General features: G+C 34.2%; 1 protein-coding gene across 5 annotated transcripts in view; it reads left to right on the plus strand.

Moving 5' to 3' along the window:
* The window catches only part of LOC113551172, a 71180-nt gene that overhangs the window by 52730 nt on the left and 1003 nt on the right, over positions 1–17447 (plus strand). For all 5 annotated transcript variants that reach the window (XM_026953253.1, XM_026953254.1, XM_026953256.1 and 2 more), the window contains 9 exons: positions 594–777; positions 2047–2229; positions 4105–4212; positions 6072–6501; positions 8781–9239; positions 11617–11880; positions 12772–13134; positions 14482–14660; positions 15765–15952. In XM_026953253.1, the coding sequence (XP_026809054.1) occupies positions 594–777; positions 2047–2229; positions 4105–4212; positions 6072–6501; positions 8781–9239; positions 11617–11880; positions 12772–13134; positions 14482–14660; positions 15765–15952 (2358 nt within the window). The remainder of the gene's footprint in view (positions 1–593; positions 778–2046; positions 2230–4104; positions 4213–6071; positions 6502–8780; positions 9240–11616; positions 11881–12771; positions 13135–14481; positions 14661–15764; positions 15953–17447) is intronic.

Genomic DNA, 17447 nt, shown 5'->3' on the forward strand with positions numbered 1-17447 from the left:
CGATCGACTTGCGTTGTATGTCTCATAAATTATTTCAACTGTATAGAAAACGAATAATAATATGATATTGTTAACGTTGTTATTGGAGCTTTGTCAATCGTAAGTGTGTTTGGACATGTCACGTATATATAGACCCTTATACTGTATCTGTATAATCTATGTATAACTTATACACTGATTACATGAACTATGCGCCTGGCGCCTCGTCTTCACATACAGTTTCCTCTGGGTGTACATTTTTTTGATGGTGTTAACGTGACGTGTGATAGGGGTTTTGTAGACGATTATTAAATATTTTATAGAAAAATTATGATTAAAATTTAATAAATATAAATGTATAAGATAACGTAAAAAAAAGAATAAAAAAATAAAATAAATAATGCACCTAAAATATTATTATATTATTATATAATTTTTTAATTTTTTAATTTTTTTATTATAAGGGCGAAAAAATATTTTGCTTCGTAGTGATTTAATGAGTATAGCTAAACCACTGAGACATAACAAGATACATATTAAAATATTTTCATAGCTTTAATTATTATAGTATGCGATTTTAACAATCTATATAAATCGTATGTATTTTATTCCAGCGCAAACACTCAAATGGACAACGACGTCACGCCTGTTTACTTGGCCGCACAAGAGGGACACCTGGAAGTACTCAAATTCCTTGTACTCGAGGCAGGCGGTTCGCTGTACGTCCGAGCCAAAGACGGTATGGCACCCGTACATGCCGCCGCTCAAATGGGTTGTCTCAACTGTTTGAAATGGATGGTGAGTACGATGTTTTACCATTAATATTGGACTACGGTTCTCCGACAAAAGCACCGCGCCCCAACGGCACAATTATTTAGAATGCCTTATATTATGTGTTATTATAGTATGTGGACGAGTTAATCACATCAGACGAAATAAATTAATAGAAAATAGAACATAAATCATTTTTTTTTCATCATATTTTTACCCATATAAAGCCACTGCTAGTAGTTCATAATTCCAATATTAAAGTTGTTGACCTACTACGCAATCAGTTATGTAGGTATATATATAATATAATAATAAGTTTTGCTAATGCCATACATTTTATAATGATTTATTATCGAACATTTATTTTATTAGATTTACTTATATATTATAGTAGGAACTAACCACTAGGTAGGCATATAATAAAAATGAAATGTGTGATTTTTTTTTAATTATCCTACAAAATATTGCGGAAGTTGTAGATATTTACACGTGAGATTTTTATATTTTATAACGACTCAACTTTCATAATAAAGTCTGCTGATCTTTGGTTTCACGCATAGTTTTCGCACTAACCAACATAATAGATAATAACTGTATGATAATTAAAAAATATAATCACTATAATTAAAATTTTATACAAATATTTGTCTTTAAAACACATATACAAACGTCTTATTTCATAATAAAAACATTTTTTTCATTAAAACTTAGTGAAAGTCAAGTACTTACTTACAAATTATAACAATACAAAAACCTGGAAGAATTATAAAAACATAACAGGTAATACATTTTAATTTTGGTGAGTTTGTGACTATAACATCAGTATTCATTATTTATAGAAAATATTAAGTTTTGGTCGTACATACGTTGTGTTAGAATTTTCATCTAAACATTTTTGCACTGAAGGTTTTGTTTGCATATACTTCATATTATAATAAATCTATCTATATAATAAGAATAACGCATAATATTGAAAACACGAAATAACAACATCTTTCACGCTCATATCAGTGAACCCCGAGATGTTTCGTCATGGTTTTCACGTTCTCGGTGGTATTGTTATTATTTTTTTTTAAATATCTTTTTACAAACTTATCACCGTAGATCTCATTCAATTCAAAAGTTTGAATACTGCCTGATATAACATAATATCGTTTATGTTGTTTTTTCTGTTTCACAAATAATAATCATCAATTATTACAGTATTATTATCGTCATTGTCGAGAATATATTATATTTTTTTTTTTTTTTTTATAATTTATTTATGCATTTTATATTGTGTGTGTGATTGAACAGGTTAGAGATCAAGGAGTCGACCCAAACCTCAGAGATGGCGATGGTGCAACAGCGTTACATTTCGCTGCAAGCAGAGGTCATGTTGACACGGTGCGATGGTTGTTGAGGCATGGTGCCAACCTGGTCGTAGACAAATATGGGAAGAGCCCAATCAACGACGCAGCGGAAAACCATCAAATGGAGGTGAGCAAATTTTACTGGCTTTTTTGTTTTCCTGTAATTTTTTTTCTGCAAAATATATAGCAGAATTACAATTTCAAAATTAAATTTACTAAGAAAATTAATAAAATGTATGTATTGTAATTTAAATATTGCAATGTTAATAATGCGTACTAAATTAAATTTATATATTTTAACGCTACGATGGAGTTAGAATTTGAAATACATGAGTAATGTCTAAGCCCTATAATCAATTATTTTTAAGAGACGTCTTCACGCCTAATTGTACATTGAATATGTATACACAATATAGTCTCTTAACCAGTTTTAAAAAATATAAAATAACAAAATGATTAATTCATTGGTTTAAAACGAGCTGGTGACTTTTCTATATATTTTTTTTTAATGCATGCGAGAAAACAACTGCATGAATAATCTGTATTTTAAATTTCGTAATTGTTATTGTTGGTAATTTTTTCATATCCTTACCCATCGATAAAAACTCAATAACTCAAATTCACCGATATCTTCTGGTAGTTAATGATAGTCGGCGATTCTTGATGATAGTTATTATATTTCGTGTGTGAATATGAAGAAGACACGTGCGTATATCAATTTCTCTTTAGTCGTTTTTCCTGCTATGCAACGTAACGCATAATATTTTATCGAGAAAGAAACAATAATTTAATTATTATTATTGTAACACTGTGTACCCAATTTTCTGCTATTACTCTATGCTAACGCACGTCAAATGCGTTGGATGAGGTCACAGTAAATCGGCGTGTTTGGTGTAAAACATAAATTTCACGCGCCGACATTATTACTTATTACTCGCGTACCTATACTGCTGACGAACATTCGACAAAGCGTCTTTATAATAACCTCTCGTCAGTCGTCTTCAATTGGCATTGACCTATCATCATGTTGTCGTATTTACCAGCAATTTTTGACAGCAACAGTTTGTCGAATTTCCGATAGCATATATACCAACGGTGGCGTCAAATAAACAAGGAAAACGTGTTTGTCCTCATCGCCCGGATAGTTAACCCAATTAGTGTGCAACTAGCAGTGCAATGTATATTATTTCCGCGGCTCGTTAAATACCACGACCGTGATCTTTAACTATTCCTGGCTATTATACCAATATACACAACATATTTATATCGCGATGATGATGACCGTGGGCAAATAATATTATAGTGGTGATCATCGCACGGTGAAATCGACAACGGCCGACGGACATTCCGGTGTCGGCACTGTTAGCGTTCACGTTCCAATAACCTCTTGTAGATGCGATTCTCCCGGTGGTAGGCGACCTTGATCCACCGTGGTCGGTGAAAGAATGATATTATGTTTACGTGCGGAGGTGTATAACGTAAGAAAAACGAAAGCTCAAAACTTTGACCAACAATAATGTATTAAAGTATACGTACAATACTATCGTTTTCTCCACTGTGCGTTAGGTTAGGTTAACTAACACAGTTGCCGTGTAGGAAGGGGGGGGTATACGTACTTACCCCAGAGTGCATATACGATTATAAAAATATATAACGCAAGTACCTATAACTACGCCCTGAAATTAATCCCATATGGACGAATAATAATAATAGACGTTTCGTAATGCTGTGTATAGGCCAAACAAAAAAACATACGCACTCGATATGTCGACCGCAAATTAATTGCCGTTTGCATCATTTCTCACACGTAATACATTTAATATATTATATTCAGTATAATATATAAGTCTGAGTATTGTGAAACCCATCGATTTATTTATATATATGTTATTATAATGCGATAATACGTTTTGTATTGTATCTATATATTATACCGACACCCTTTCGAAATGTTAATAATGAAATATTATATCATGAATATGTTTGTGTGTATATTATGCAGTGTCTGAACATATTGGTGCAACATGGTACGATGCCGGATTATCACGACGAGAAAAAGAACGGCAGGCTGTTGGGCTGTACGTGTCGGAAAGAAGAACCGAAAACACGAGTGAGTATATTTTATTATAATATTACAAAAAAATAATAATATAAATTAACGAATTGAAAAGTTTATTTAATTTATCTATTTATCTATGTATATTGTATACTATACTTATAGTTACTTTTGGATCCCATTAATATAGCTATTGTACTAACTTGTCTTAATTGTTTTTTAATTAACGTGAAATCAACTAATTATATTTTCGTTTAAGTTAATTTATCTTGTTTTCAATTTTATTTCTTATTAATAAATTTAATTTCAATCAATTTTGTTTTCATGTCAAAAAAATTTCTTTGATGTGAATTGTTTTTTAATTAGTGACAAAAAACTTCAATGAAGTACTATAATATTATAGAAATACTATAAAATCGTAAGATTGCTTCTTGAGTTTTGGTAAAAAAAAATAAAGTAAACTAGTATGACTATCTAAAACTTTTTCTACTGAATACATATTATTATCTTAACGGAATTAAAAAAATCATTTACTTTCCCAACTTTGTATTATTAATATAACTATTTTATAAATGTTGTGTGTGTCTTTTGGGCGTCTTTCTACGTATTTAATTAAGTTATTTAAAAAAAGTATAATGATACAATTTATTTACATAAAATGTCCGTCAAAAACTTAGTATACTCGTATAAACACAACCTAAACTTACCTATAACCGCGAACACACACTATTGCTGCTCGTCAGTTACAACGTCACTGAAATTTACCGATAATCGGTGGAATTGCTACCTATATACCTACATAATATTATTGTGTATTTTTTATTTTATAAATACGCACGTAAAGATTCCATACAATTGTACACGCGTCTCAATCAATATAATGTTATTATAGAACGCCATTAAAGCCGGTCAAACCTCTTACTAAAGTAAGCAGTAAAACCATCACTAAGATGACACCACTATACAATATTAGTTTCTTCTCAGCTTCTAATACAGTAGCACGGCAGTTATTGTACGAGAATGTCAATCTGTGTCACTTTAAATGATTTTAATGTATTATCATGACTTCTGTAATTTTTTTTTTTATATTTTAAGTTCGATAAACGCCTATATATGTTTGAGCTTGCTTAAAATCTTAAAAATAAAATCTGTAAACTCTATGTGTACCGCCAAACTTCTCCTATCCTCGAGAAACCATTAATTCACAAATCTTTGCCAAAACTTCCGACTTAAAAACAATTCAGGTCTTTCAATCAGTTTTCCGCCATGAAATCGTCATAGCACCTGATGGGGGTCGAATTGCCAACGCGGATAACGCAGAAAGCGGAGGTGTAATATATTATTATACGTAATACCGTCACGTGCACGTGGATTATCGAAAATGGTCCTCTCGGGTCCCCGAGCATACTAATAACTAGGATTTTAAAATTTCATGAAATTTATTTTCTTGAAATATTTTATTGCAATGAAAAATAAAATATAAATTATTATGTCTTAAATTTTATAATCACGTCAACTTGCAAGTAAAAATTTTCAAAAGTTGGTTTATTATGTGAAACAAAGAAAATATGTATAATAAATAATAATAATAATAACCAATAAGGACCCAATTAATAATACAAGTGATAAATATCAAAAATTCATAGTGCATATTTTTGCATATTTACTATCAATATTTTCTGTATATAATCAATATATTATTTCTATTAAACTATAACCGAATACATTTAAAAAAAGAAAAAATATTTTTCGATATTTCATTGAAATATTTCAAAAAGAGTGAAATTTTCAATTTTGAAATATTTAAATTGAAACATTTCAAGTGAAATATTTCAAATTTAGGACCTTACTAATAACTAATATTACATAAAATCGTATCGACTTAATAACGCGTACGCTTGTCGTTTATATAGTGCTCGTTTGCCGATTGCGTCAACTACAAGAAGAGCCAGGAACCTTTTTACCTACACCCTCCGTCACCGGTGGGCGATCATCATCCGCAGCAACAGAAACAGCATAACGGGACCGGGCGCGGCAAGGTGGCCGTCAAAGACGGTCTGTACGTCGTCAACGCACCGCCGTCGCCGCCGCAGCATCAACAGCAACAGCAACAGTTTTGCAAAGTCAACGCGGCGACGGTCGTGCTGCAGGCCGTCGAACCGGTCAGACCGCCGCCGCAGCCGCAGGGACCGTTTTACCTGCACAACCCGAACGGATTGATCGACGACCCGGTGAAGGACATATTCGCGACGGACAAGGCAGCGGCAAAAGCGGCGGCGTACGTGACCACGGCCGCTCCCCCGCCGCCACCACTGCCGGCCATTGGCCTCAACACCATGACCGGTAAGACTACGCTCTCCATTATATTGTTATTAACACCGCAGTGTGTTTACTTTATATTATTATTATAATATTTTACTCGTCGTTAAATGTGTACCATTTTTTATTTTTTTTTTTTATATTTTTTGTCGTGACGGATTTTTTTTTCGGTTATTTAAACGTTTTATAACGCAGTCTCCGCCGTCACCGCCCGCGTAACGATATTTTAATAACGTGCGAACGCTGTCATGTTTATTTAGCAGACGCGATATTATTATAACACAACACAATAATATTATAGTTATAATAGCGAAAGAAGGCTATTATTAGCGTGACCGCGGGTGACATCCGACCGATCGGAAGATCATTATTCGTTGTAGGTACGTCTATATACGCGTTGACACTTCGATAAATTATATAACGCGCTGTCGGTTTATCGAAGGTGATAAATAAAAATGGTAACGAGAAAAAATGTTTACTTCGTCATAACAATACTATGGTTTATAGTTGGACATAATACACTGTTCAAGTACGATTAATGTACAAATAAAATAAAATACCGTATAAAATATTAAAATTAGTAATACAAATCTGGTAGGAGAATGGTACTGAGGCTTTAAACAATAAATATTTATAAAAGCAATACGGCAGGATGATGATAATGAAAACGAGGAGTGTCAGGTTGATGGGATCAACGCACAGTTTATGAAAATATATTAAAAGAAACGAGAGGAGAGATTATATACCTAATACGGGTAAAGAAACATTACGAATTCAAGTGTGATATCTGACGGATGAATCCATACACCGAGAGAAAGGAGTTTCGGGTAACTTCTACAAATTTTGATTCTACAGGCGAAAAATATATTCATATAAATCAAGTCAGAAACAGAAAATATATTAGTAGAATAGAACGGTATGTGATCGGCGTCGGCAATATCATTCATTAATCACTCCTGTAACCTATGCAGTGGGGGACCTAGAGGAATTTATTAATCAACTTTAAATACAGAACTTATGTGTGAGGTACCTGAGGTTGGAGTGGAATAAAAGTCGACAAATTAATATTAATAAAATAATGCGACAAGACCGTCAAGACCATTGTTACGTATTTTATGGGCTCGATCAGTACTCGAATCGTACAATATCGTTATACTTAACGCATTCGACAAACAAACAGTGTAATGACACTAACGTCACAAATACGACGACGCATCATATGAGTGTTTTCGAGCATAATATTTCAACAATATTATCGATTTACGTCGTAAAGTCCTGTGCAGAAATATACCGTCTGTATCGCTCCGTCGGTAAATTTTCTCACGTCATCACTTTCACGCACACTATTCTCTGGGCAAAAACATTGCGCGATCGTTTATGAGTCGACGATTCGTTAAAGGTATTAATATTATATATGTATCGAACGTAGGCCGCATTTTTTTTTTCCTAATCACTTTCGCGTTCTCGCACGCGAGCGTACCCGTATGATGATTAACACGCCACAGTGATATGCCATACCACAACGAATAACGCGTATAGGTATAATATAATAAATTAACGATAACGAAGCTGTCCTACCGGTACACATTTATATGATAATAAGTACATATTATGGATTTTCACGTTGTTATTAAAAAACGACCGTTTGGTTTTTTAATTTTATTTTTACCGAGTTTGCTGCTCGAAAAAATTCTAGAAATCGTAAAAAAATGTATGCTTTGGCCGGGCGCGCGCGATACAAGTGTCTGCTGCGACGACTCGCCCATTTAATACAGTCAATCGTTTTCTGCGGCGTTATCTCGTCCGTCGAGGGCGCGTTATCTGTGTCGAGATAAGTGGTTAAAGATATAAGTAAACAATAATAAATGAAAAACGGAAAAAGGCGTCGCCGCGTGCCCACCGGCGTACGCTCCACGCATATCGCATAATTATATCGTATTTTATACGACCGCAGTCGTCTGTGCCGCTGCAGCAGCCCCGTTCAGCGTCGTTTACACGTCGTCGCCGCCGACGACGACAACATATTATCATTATAACACAGCGCTCATGACCGTATAATATACCTAACGACAATAATAATAATAATAATAATAATAATAACATAATGGTCGCCGTCGACCTTTGCGCGGCGCTCTCGCCGTGCCCGTCGCGACTGCTGCAGCGGCGTCGGTGGGCGGGCGGCCACAGCCGGTACGGCGGCGCGGCGGACGCCCGGCGCGACGTCTCGTCTCTGTCCGGTCCGGCCGGCACGTTCACGCCACTAACGACGACGCCTCGGGCGCCCGATTTTTCCGTGTCCACAGTCAAGGTGGAGGTGCACAGCAGCAACAGCAGCTCCGGCGCCGGGTCGGACGAGAACCTCAGCTCGTCGTCGTCGGACAGGGGCAGCGACCCGGGCACGGCCGCCGGCGAGAACGACTACGAGGACATTTACGAGGTGAGGCACCGGGCCGAGGGCGTGGGCCTCCTGCACCACACGCAACACCATCACCGCGGCAAAGAGTCCAAGAGCCCCAGCCGGGACTCGGGCAGCCACAGCCGATCGGGATCCATGAGCTCCACGGGCAGCGGTGTAGGCGGCACGGCCGGCGTCGTCGGTTCGTCCGTGGTCGTGCTGCACACGAGTAGCGGCGGCGGCAACGGCGCCGGCGACGGAAAGAAGTCGGTCAGCTCGCCGTGCTCGGCGGTCACCAACGTCACCGTCAACGGCGGCTCGACCGACATGATCGAGTGCTACGAGCCCGTCGGCGCAATGACGCCAGGTACGTACCCAACCCCATGTATTATAACAATATTGTGCGTCGTTACTGTTTGGCTTGATTTAGACATAGTTATTGTTAGTTAAGCCCTTCCTTCGTGCGGTGCGCCTGAGGTGTACGATGCACGATCAAAGTCTACGGATGCAAAATGATGTTTTACATTACACGCGACTTACTTTTATTTTCACTCGGCGGAATTCATTGATCATTTTAAGCACGATCTGCACTATCGTATTATCGCCGTACTGTGTAATATCGAATCGTATAATAAAAAAAAAAAAATGGTAGTAGCAAATCGAGTGATAATAATAAATCGTGTGCGGCAGACGATCTTTGCTTATACGACGCTGCAGACGTGGTACGATGTGTCGGGGGCTTAATGCCATCGGTTTATCGCACTTTAATTATATCGACCAGTCATCGATACCCGACAATCACTATTAATACGTATAGTGCATATTAACGTATAGGTTAATATGTATTATTGAAAAAAAAATTACATTCATAGGTACTATAAACAATTTTGAGCGCTACCAATAAATCACCATCTCGCAATTTGTTTTTCTTATTTGCCTAAAATTACATAACCATGTTATTTATTATCATTATAATCAGTGATGATTTTTAATATTTATAAAGCCATAAAAGTGTTTCAATTATTCGTTGTCTGGTATAAATTACATAGCAAAAGATCGATTATACTAACAATTTAGTAATATGTATAGAATTTGGCTATGTTTTATTTTTGATTCCAATACACGGTCGATTAAGATAAACTTGTCGATCAGTGGTCACGGCGTAACTCATTATGAAAGTGTTAAATATTATGACGTGATCACCAGGATGCAGATTGAGTGACTGGTAAACAAATACCATTGGTGTTCAGTATAATATTTCTATTATTAAATATACATATGTTTTTTCTCTATAAACTGCTCCATAAAAAGAGAGACTTCGAAGACGCCAATATTAGTAGAAAACACTGATTTTTTTTTTTTTTTTTAATTTGTACATCCGTAATAATAATTATTCTGTATTGCCATTAGTGAATTATTCACGACTACACGAGTTGGATCATTTAAGAGCTTAACCACCACCTACGGCGTTAATAACCAGTTATTGTACTCTGGTGAATTTTTTTTCGGATTTTCACATTATGATACACCTAGTATAATAATATAACATTTTATTCTATTCTATGATTTTATCATTTGATGACAACAAATCTGATTTCAAATCGATTGTATTGTACTTTCATATTTCTTATCATTTGTAGTCACGGTAGTCGATAAAAATTATCTTTATAAATTTGTTTAATTATCAAATTACTTACGTATTATAACATCTTTACAATATACATCACTTGTTCAACCCAATTAGGTACCTGTCATAAATCGTAATCGTGATTTTATAGTAAAATTACACACTACTTTCAAAGTAGTTTCGGCTTTCTAGGAAGTGGTAAAATCCAAAAGTAGGATTTTCGTTATAATCAAATTACAATATAGTATATACTGTAATATGTGTACGGTGTACCGAATGCTGTATTCAGTGCAGTGAACTTAACCATAACTGCATAGAAATAACAATTATTAATAAACGGTCTAAAGTGAGACACGGTAAAGCACTGCATAATAATTATAGGTATACATAATATTGCACAGTCACCGATCATTTGGATCCTTTCTGATTAACACGCAATGTGGAAATTTAATATTATAATTTACAATAATGTATTATCAAACAGATCTGTGTTTAAAAATAGAAAACAATTTCGTCCATCTTCTTGGGTATTAAAATATAATCTCAGTGTTTGAGTGTTGTAATCATAGTGGTGTAGAGAGAAACATTAATTAGGGAGGTCGGTTATTTACCTTAACATTTTTTTCTATACCTCATTATAAGTGTCATACAATGAATTAGTATACACTTATAAGCAATATATACCTACGCAAATGCAAAAAGTTCTGTTTACGATTTTTAATATTAATTAATATTATATCAACTAAACTAAAACTCAAACTTCGAGTAAGTATTTCAGTGTTGTATACCGTTGTAGGAAATACAAAAAAAATATTAAAAAGTACCTATAATTTATTATCGTTTATACTAGTAAAAATTTAAATTATATAGGTATTAAATGATTGGAGGTTTATTTGAATATAAGCTTTTTCTTTGTGATCATAAGAGGTGAGGTTGGAGGGCAATAGCGCCATATCGAATCTCACCTCGACCACCGTATAACCACGCTGGTATATACTATTCTGCCGATCTTAGTAATTTCTATATATAAGTATAATAATAATAATAATAATAATACAGTAAAAACTGTGATAAAAACGAAAATTAAACGTGACGTCTTGTGTGCGTGTAATGACAGAGTCGGGAGTGTCGAGCGGCTCGCCGTCGGACGTGAGCCATTCGGCCGAAGACTCGGACCCGGAGCTGCCGGGCCAGCATCACCATCACACGCTGCCGCTGCACGCGGCCGTTCACCACCACAAGGAACGGACGCCGCTGAAGCGCGTGGTGTCGGAACCGGCGGCGGTCGTGTGTCCTCCGCCGCCCCCGCCGCCCATGCCCGTCAACGATTTCCACGGACAGGTGTACGTGTACGTGCAACAGCAGTCGGTCCGCAATCCCAGTGAGTATTTTACAATATCATATTATTATTATTATTATTATTATACACCCGTCGAAAATAAGTAGTACACGCTACAGGTGTATAATAGAATATTACGCTCGTCGCGGTAATCTTGTTACCGATTCGGCTTAGCCGAAAAGAGAAAAATTAGATTCTATTTTGGCAAAGTCGTTTTGGAAGTCTTTGGACTGGCCTGCCTCGTCCCAAAAATAAATACAGTAGTCTTATTATAAAATTAAAAAGCTTAAATACGTTTTTGATTTTTTCGCATATGTTTTTGTTTATTATTAACTGCATTGCGGTCATTTTTACGCTTGATTCTAAATAACCGTTATTGTTTATTTCACAATAAGAAATATTTAAAAAACAAAAACGTGGATAAGGTGTAATATTACCCGAAATCCTCGATGTGTACACAAGATAATCGAAAAATAAATACTATAAGCCCCTCTAAAATTCGACTAAATCTTCAACCGTGTACGGTTCTCGAGCATAATATTAGTTTTAACAATTATAATATATTTGTGATTTTTACCATAACGATATGTAGCAATCGACTTGTTTCGAGTGCAATTAAATTAATTAAAAACGTTTTTAAAATAGAATAATCGTCTACAAATCGCTCCGATTTCACTTGGCTTTCGCCGCCAATTATATCGACGTGTCCGCATACTGCACTGTTCTCGTATTAGACACCTATTATAGGTAACCCCTTGCCCGCGCTGTGCAGCGTTATCGCAGTTGTGCCGCGCGCGGTGCTCGCGTGTGCGAAAAGCGTATAGGAAAATAAAAGAATGTAAAAAGCTTCACGCGCTGTTGACCGGCCGCTGCACACCATATCAGATAAAGCGCGCACGGTCGGTAAGTCACACGGTCTTGCACATTTCGCAGGGGAATATTCAGAAGGTGGAGGGGCGACGGTGTCGGCGATGACCGGACCTCAGCAACCGGCAGCGTTCATTCCGCCAAAGTTCCCGGCCACGGGCGTCCACGACATCGGACTCATCAAACCCTCCGAGTACTTGAAGAGCATCGTAACCGGCGATCCCAACGAAGTGGCCGTCAGACCGGCAAACGCGCCTTTGCACAGGACCAAGTCCGAACTGTCGGTGGCCGTCCAACACCAACAGCAGCACCAGCAACAGCCGTTGGCCGCGATCAGCATACACGACTTGCACAGCGTACAGCTCAAGAAAACGCCGGGCACCGTGAAGATCATGCAGAACAACAACAACGACGCGGACAAACACTCCGGTAAGCAATAATAACATTATAATATTGTCATCGTTGTGTACCTATTATATATATACGTTTGCTATTCGCGTTCCGCGGTCATAGAAGAAAGTGACATTTAACATTTCGAAAAATTATTACGATGTTACATTATTACTTCTCCGACAAGCTCAGACGTACGATTACAGCATAAATACGTCGTAATATGTACCTCACAATCTCACATGTACCCTCACTGGTACCCGATTCAAAACCTCTACGAAAATGTTTACAAAATTATTGTTAAATTGCTACCGGTTTATACTTTAATACACATATAATGTTTTGCATTTGAAATTGTCATTATTTATACGTATTCTGTTGTTCGTCGAAACCATACGGAAAAACGATTCTATTTATTAAAGTATATGTAGGTTGGGTAAGATTTTTTTTCAATAAATCACACTAGTGGAATGTTACTATACGAAGATATCGACAAAAGAACGAATCGTAATTGAAACGAGTGATGACTTCTCTCTGCGTTTAATTACATTTATACATCCCACGGCGTTGTGAATTTTTTTTTAGTTTGTAGAATCTTCTCTGTTGTATTATGATGTTTTTATGATGAGTGTTAATTATTTTTACGACCTGGTAACTTTATTTAATTTCGAAATACAACTGCGTTCATTATCAAAATGAAAACGGAGTATCATTAAATTATAGAAAAAATATTTAACTAACGCATAGTCTCATAAATTAAACTTGAAAAGTCAATTTTCATTTATACTTAGAGTGACATTTCAGAAATAAATTTATAAAATTTATTGTTCCGAGTAAAATATATAAAACTAAAAGTATACATGCTAAAAATAGTGATGAATCTATGTAAATGAGATAAATTATTTACCATAATATTATACTTCTGTATTGTATTATTATAATGAAATATTAATTATTAATTATTATCTATCGTTTTCAATAAAAAAAAAATCTAATTCCAGCTTAAATAATATTGTATTTTTGTTAATGAAAAATTATATTATCGTAGAAAAAAATACATCAATGCTTAAAAGAAAAACAATATGCAAATTGCAATGCGTATACCTACTTATAAGTTATAATACTGTCTAATGTCTATAAAGATTTGATTTTCATTCGACATATGCTTCTGTACACAACAATAATATGACGGAATTGATTTTTGGCGAATTCAATACACTGGAATTAGTTTCTATATCATATTAATAATGTCCAACAATGTAATAAATAACAACGCGTGTAATTAGACGAATATTACAATAACTATCTTATGGGAATGGTTTTTAATTTCTTCAGCTTTCACTGACTCGTGTAATATGTGTGTTATTACTTATTATGTTTCATTAGGTGCCGTGCCTCCGTTACAAGCACAAAGGCAAGATCTGATAGCAGAACTAAAAATGTCAAAAGATATCAACGGCATTAAAAAAATGAAAGTTGAAAAAGTCAAAATGGACGAGATGAGCGAAAAACAAAAGATCAACGAGATCACCAAACAGTTGTCACCTGACAATATCATAGATCAGGTATCTAATTGTCTATATAAAATATTATAACTGATATAATCGAATATTAATTTAATTAATATAATGTACAAAATGCAATTAAATTGTAATAATCGTATTCAAAATTGTATCCGTTACATTAAGTCCAACCTTACCGGTAAAATTTTTTTTTGAATTTATTGTAATCGTATAGGTACTTAATTATTAATTTTAATGTATCTGGTTTTCTAATAACATATCTTTTAAATGCTTCTTTCTGATTACTGAGTCTATACTTACATTTGACATTTTAGTTATTATACACGTGTTAAAAAATATTAATTACCTATACGTTTTAATAATTATTAAGTTTTATCTTATATAGATTAAAACAGGTTCTAACAGATTCTAATTAAAACTAACAATATCGTTCATTCTAAATGATTTTAAATCATTAATTATTTGTTGATAGAAATGTTTAACTATTTTAAATTAAAATTCAAAGATTATTCTTATTCTTATTATTCTTGTCGTTTTTCTTATTTATTTATAATAACTATAGTAATATTACAAATAAGCTATTTGTTGTTTTTTTTTTACTGAAGTTTCACAATTAGACTTATGAGATATTGGAATTTAAACTTTTTAAACTGTTAATCTGATACCTATATGTAGTCCACACATCGTCAATCATAATATCGTGACTAAACCAGTGCGATACTCAATCGCCATTAGATTTACACGCGCATTTCACTCCAAACATAAAAATATCTGAAAGCTATATTTTACGCGATTTCACCTCATGTTAGACATCAAGACGTTCAATGACGTTATTTTTCGTGCGATTCTCGTCGGTCGTTAATTACTTTATGTTCCTAATTAATTATAATATATCATGTTCAGTTCCAGTGGAACTCGTTTATTATTTGAATAATTTATAACATATTCGCTGAGCTGTATTCTACTACAGCTTAGTATGAACATTGAACACTAGATATCCTAACATGTATAACAATAAATATGTAATAAGTAATAGCTGATACAAACTTTAGTTTATAATAATAAATTAGTATGTTAGTATTTTGTATATATTACATTGTTGCAATCAAAATTTCAAAAATATTGGTGTGAATGCTTTTTTTATAGATCCCGGAAAAAGACGCCAACGGTAATGTGATACCCGCTTGGAAGCGTCAGATGATGGCTAAAAAGGCAGCGGAAAAAGCACGAAAAGATATGGAAGAAGAGCTTAGCCGGCAAGCGGAGGAAAAGCGTTTACAATCTTTGCCGCCGTGGAAACGGCAACTGATGCAAAATAAGAGACAAGACGATAAGTATGTTTTCAAAAAAATGTTAAGTCTAATACCTAAGTAAACATTTCGACAGCATCTAATTATTAGTCACCGAGATAGTTAGTTAGTATAGAAATTGTTGCCGTCACGGTTTGATTTCCCGCGAGAGCACAGCTGTTGTTTTCACTTAAAATATAGCCGGTCCCTACCTAGTCGTGTGTGTCGAGTATGTGTGTGTGTGTGTATACGTCATGTCTGTAAATTAGTGAATTAAAAGTAAAATGTAAAAACTAATTGCTTTAGTAAATTTAAACTACTAATACCTATACAATTTATAACACTCGTCTGCGTCGTTCATTTTTTGATTCGATCTTGAACAAATTAAATTTCAATAACAATTATTATGATAATATATAATACGCATAAGTCGAAAAACATTAGTTTTTATTGCGTGTCTACGTAATTTACATACTAATCCACATTTGAACAGTTCGAGAGTAGGTAACAAGATACATTATCGTCATTATCACATTTTCAACAGTTTGAGTAAAGCTTATTTTATATCCCAGTTAATCTGTTGATAAATACTTACAATAAAATTAATTACAGCTATTTTTCCAAGACAAGCAACGTGATTATAAATTTAACATTTTTGCACTGAAGATCAAAAGCATAAAATTACTTATTAACTTGTAGAAATCTACAATTATTTAAATTACAAATTATAACGAGAAAAGCACTTTATAGTATAATATATTAATATTTTATAAATATTGACATACACAGGGTATCGTGTTATAATAGTATATAGACTTTTTACAAACTACAAAGTACAGACGTATTCTAAATTTATAATATAGATTCCAAAAAACGAACATTAATTAACAAATTAAATTTTTTATGATTATAATGTAATATCTGTTATACATTATATATAATATATCTGAAATTTACATCATGCTACCTCAGAATGTGAATACTGTACCACAGTTATTTAAGTATTTTGAAATCAATTACCTGGTACATTATTTGGGAGGAGGTTTGGTATAACATTTACAGTATTTTGCAGCTATTTTTTTTTTTTTTTTTTTGTCTAAATCATTCTATTGTTTCTTTCGGCTCCATACTAGTTGTGTCCCGCAGATAATTATGAAAAGGTTCGATTTACTAACGAGAAAAAATTGCTTATAGTAATGTATTATAATATTAAAAAAATAAATATAATAATACAACATAGCATTCTTATAGTTATAGTTGTTAACGTTTTTAATCACATCGTCTACTAATATAATTTTTTTAATGTACTCGCTCTGTACCTATATTACAATAAGAACTATATCAAGTATAGTATCAGCTGGTGACTGGTAATTACTTAAAAATATAGTCACCAATAATTTATAAAAACAAAGCTGAAACTACGTGCCTGCAGGTGGGTTTCAAAGAAAACTGGTACAGCGGCAGCAGTAGTGTACAAAACATTAAATGAATTTTCCTTTTATATAGTCATCCAGTAATAATATTGTCTTGTAAAGAACTT

The sequence above is a fragment of the Rhopalosiphum maidis genome, chromosome 2 (genome assembly GCF_003676215.2).
Source record: "Rhopalosiphum maidis isolate BTI-1 chromosome 2, ASM367621v3, whole genome shotgun sequence".
In the NCBI taxonomy this organism is placed as follows: Eukaryota; Metazoa; Arthropoda; class Insecta; order Hemiptera; family Aphididae; genus Rhopalosiphum; species Rhopalosiphum maidis.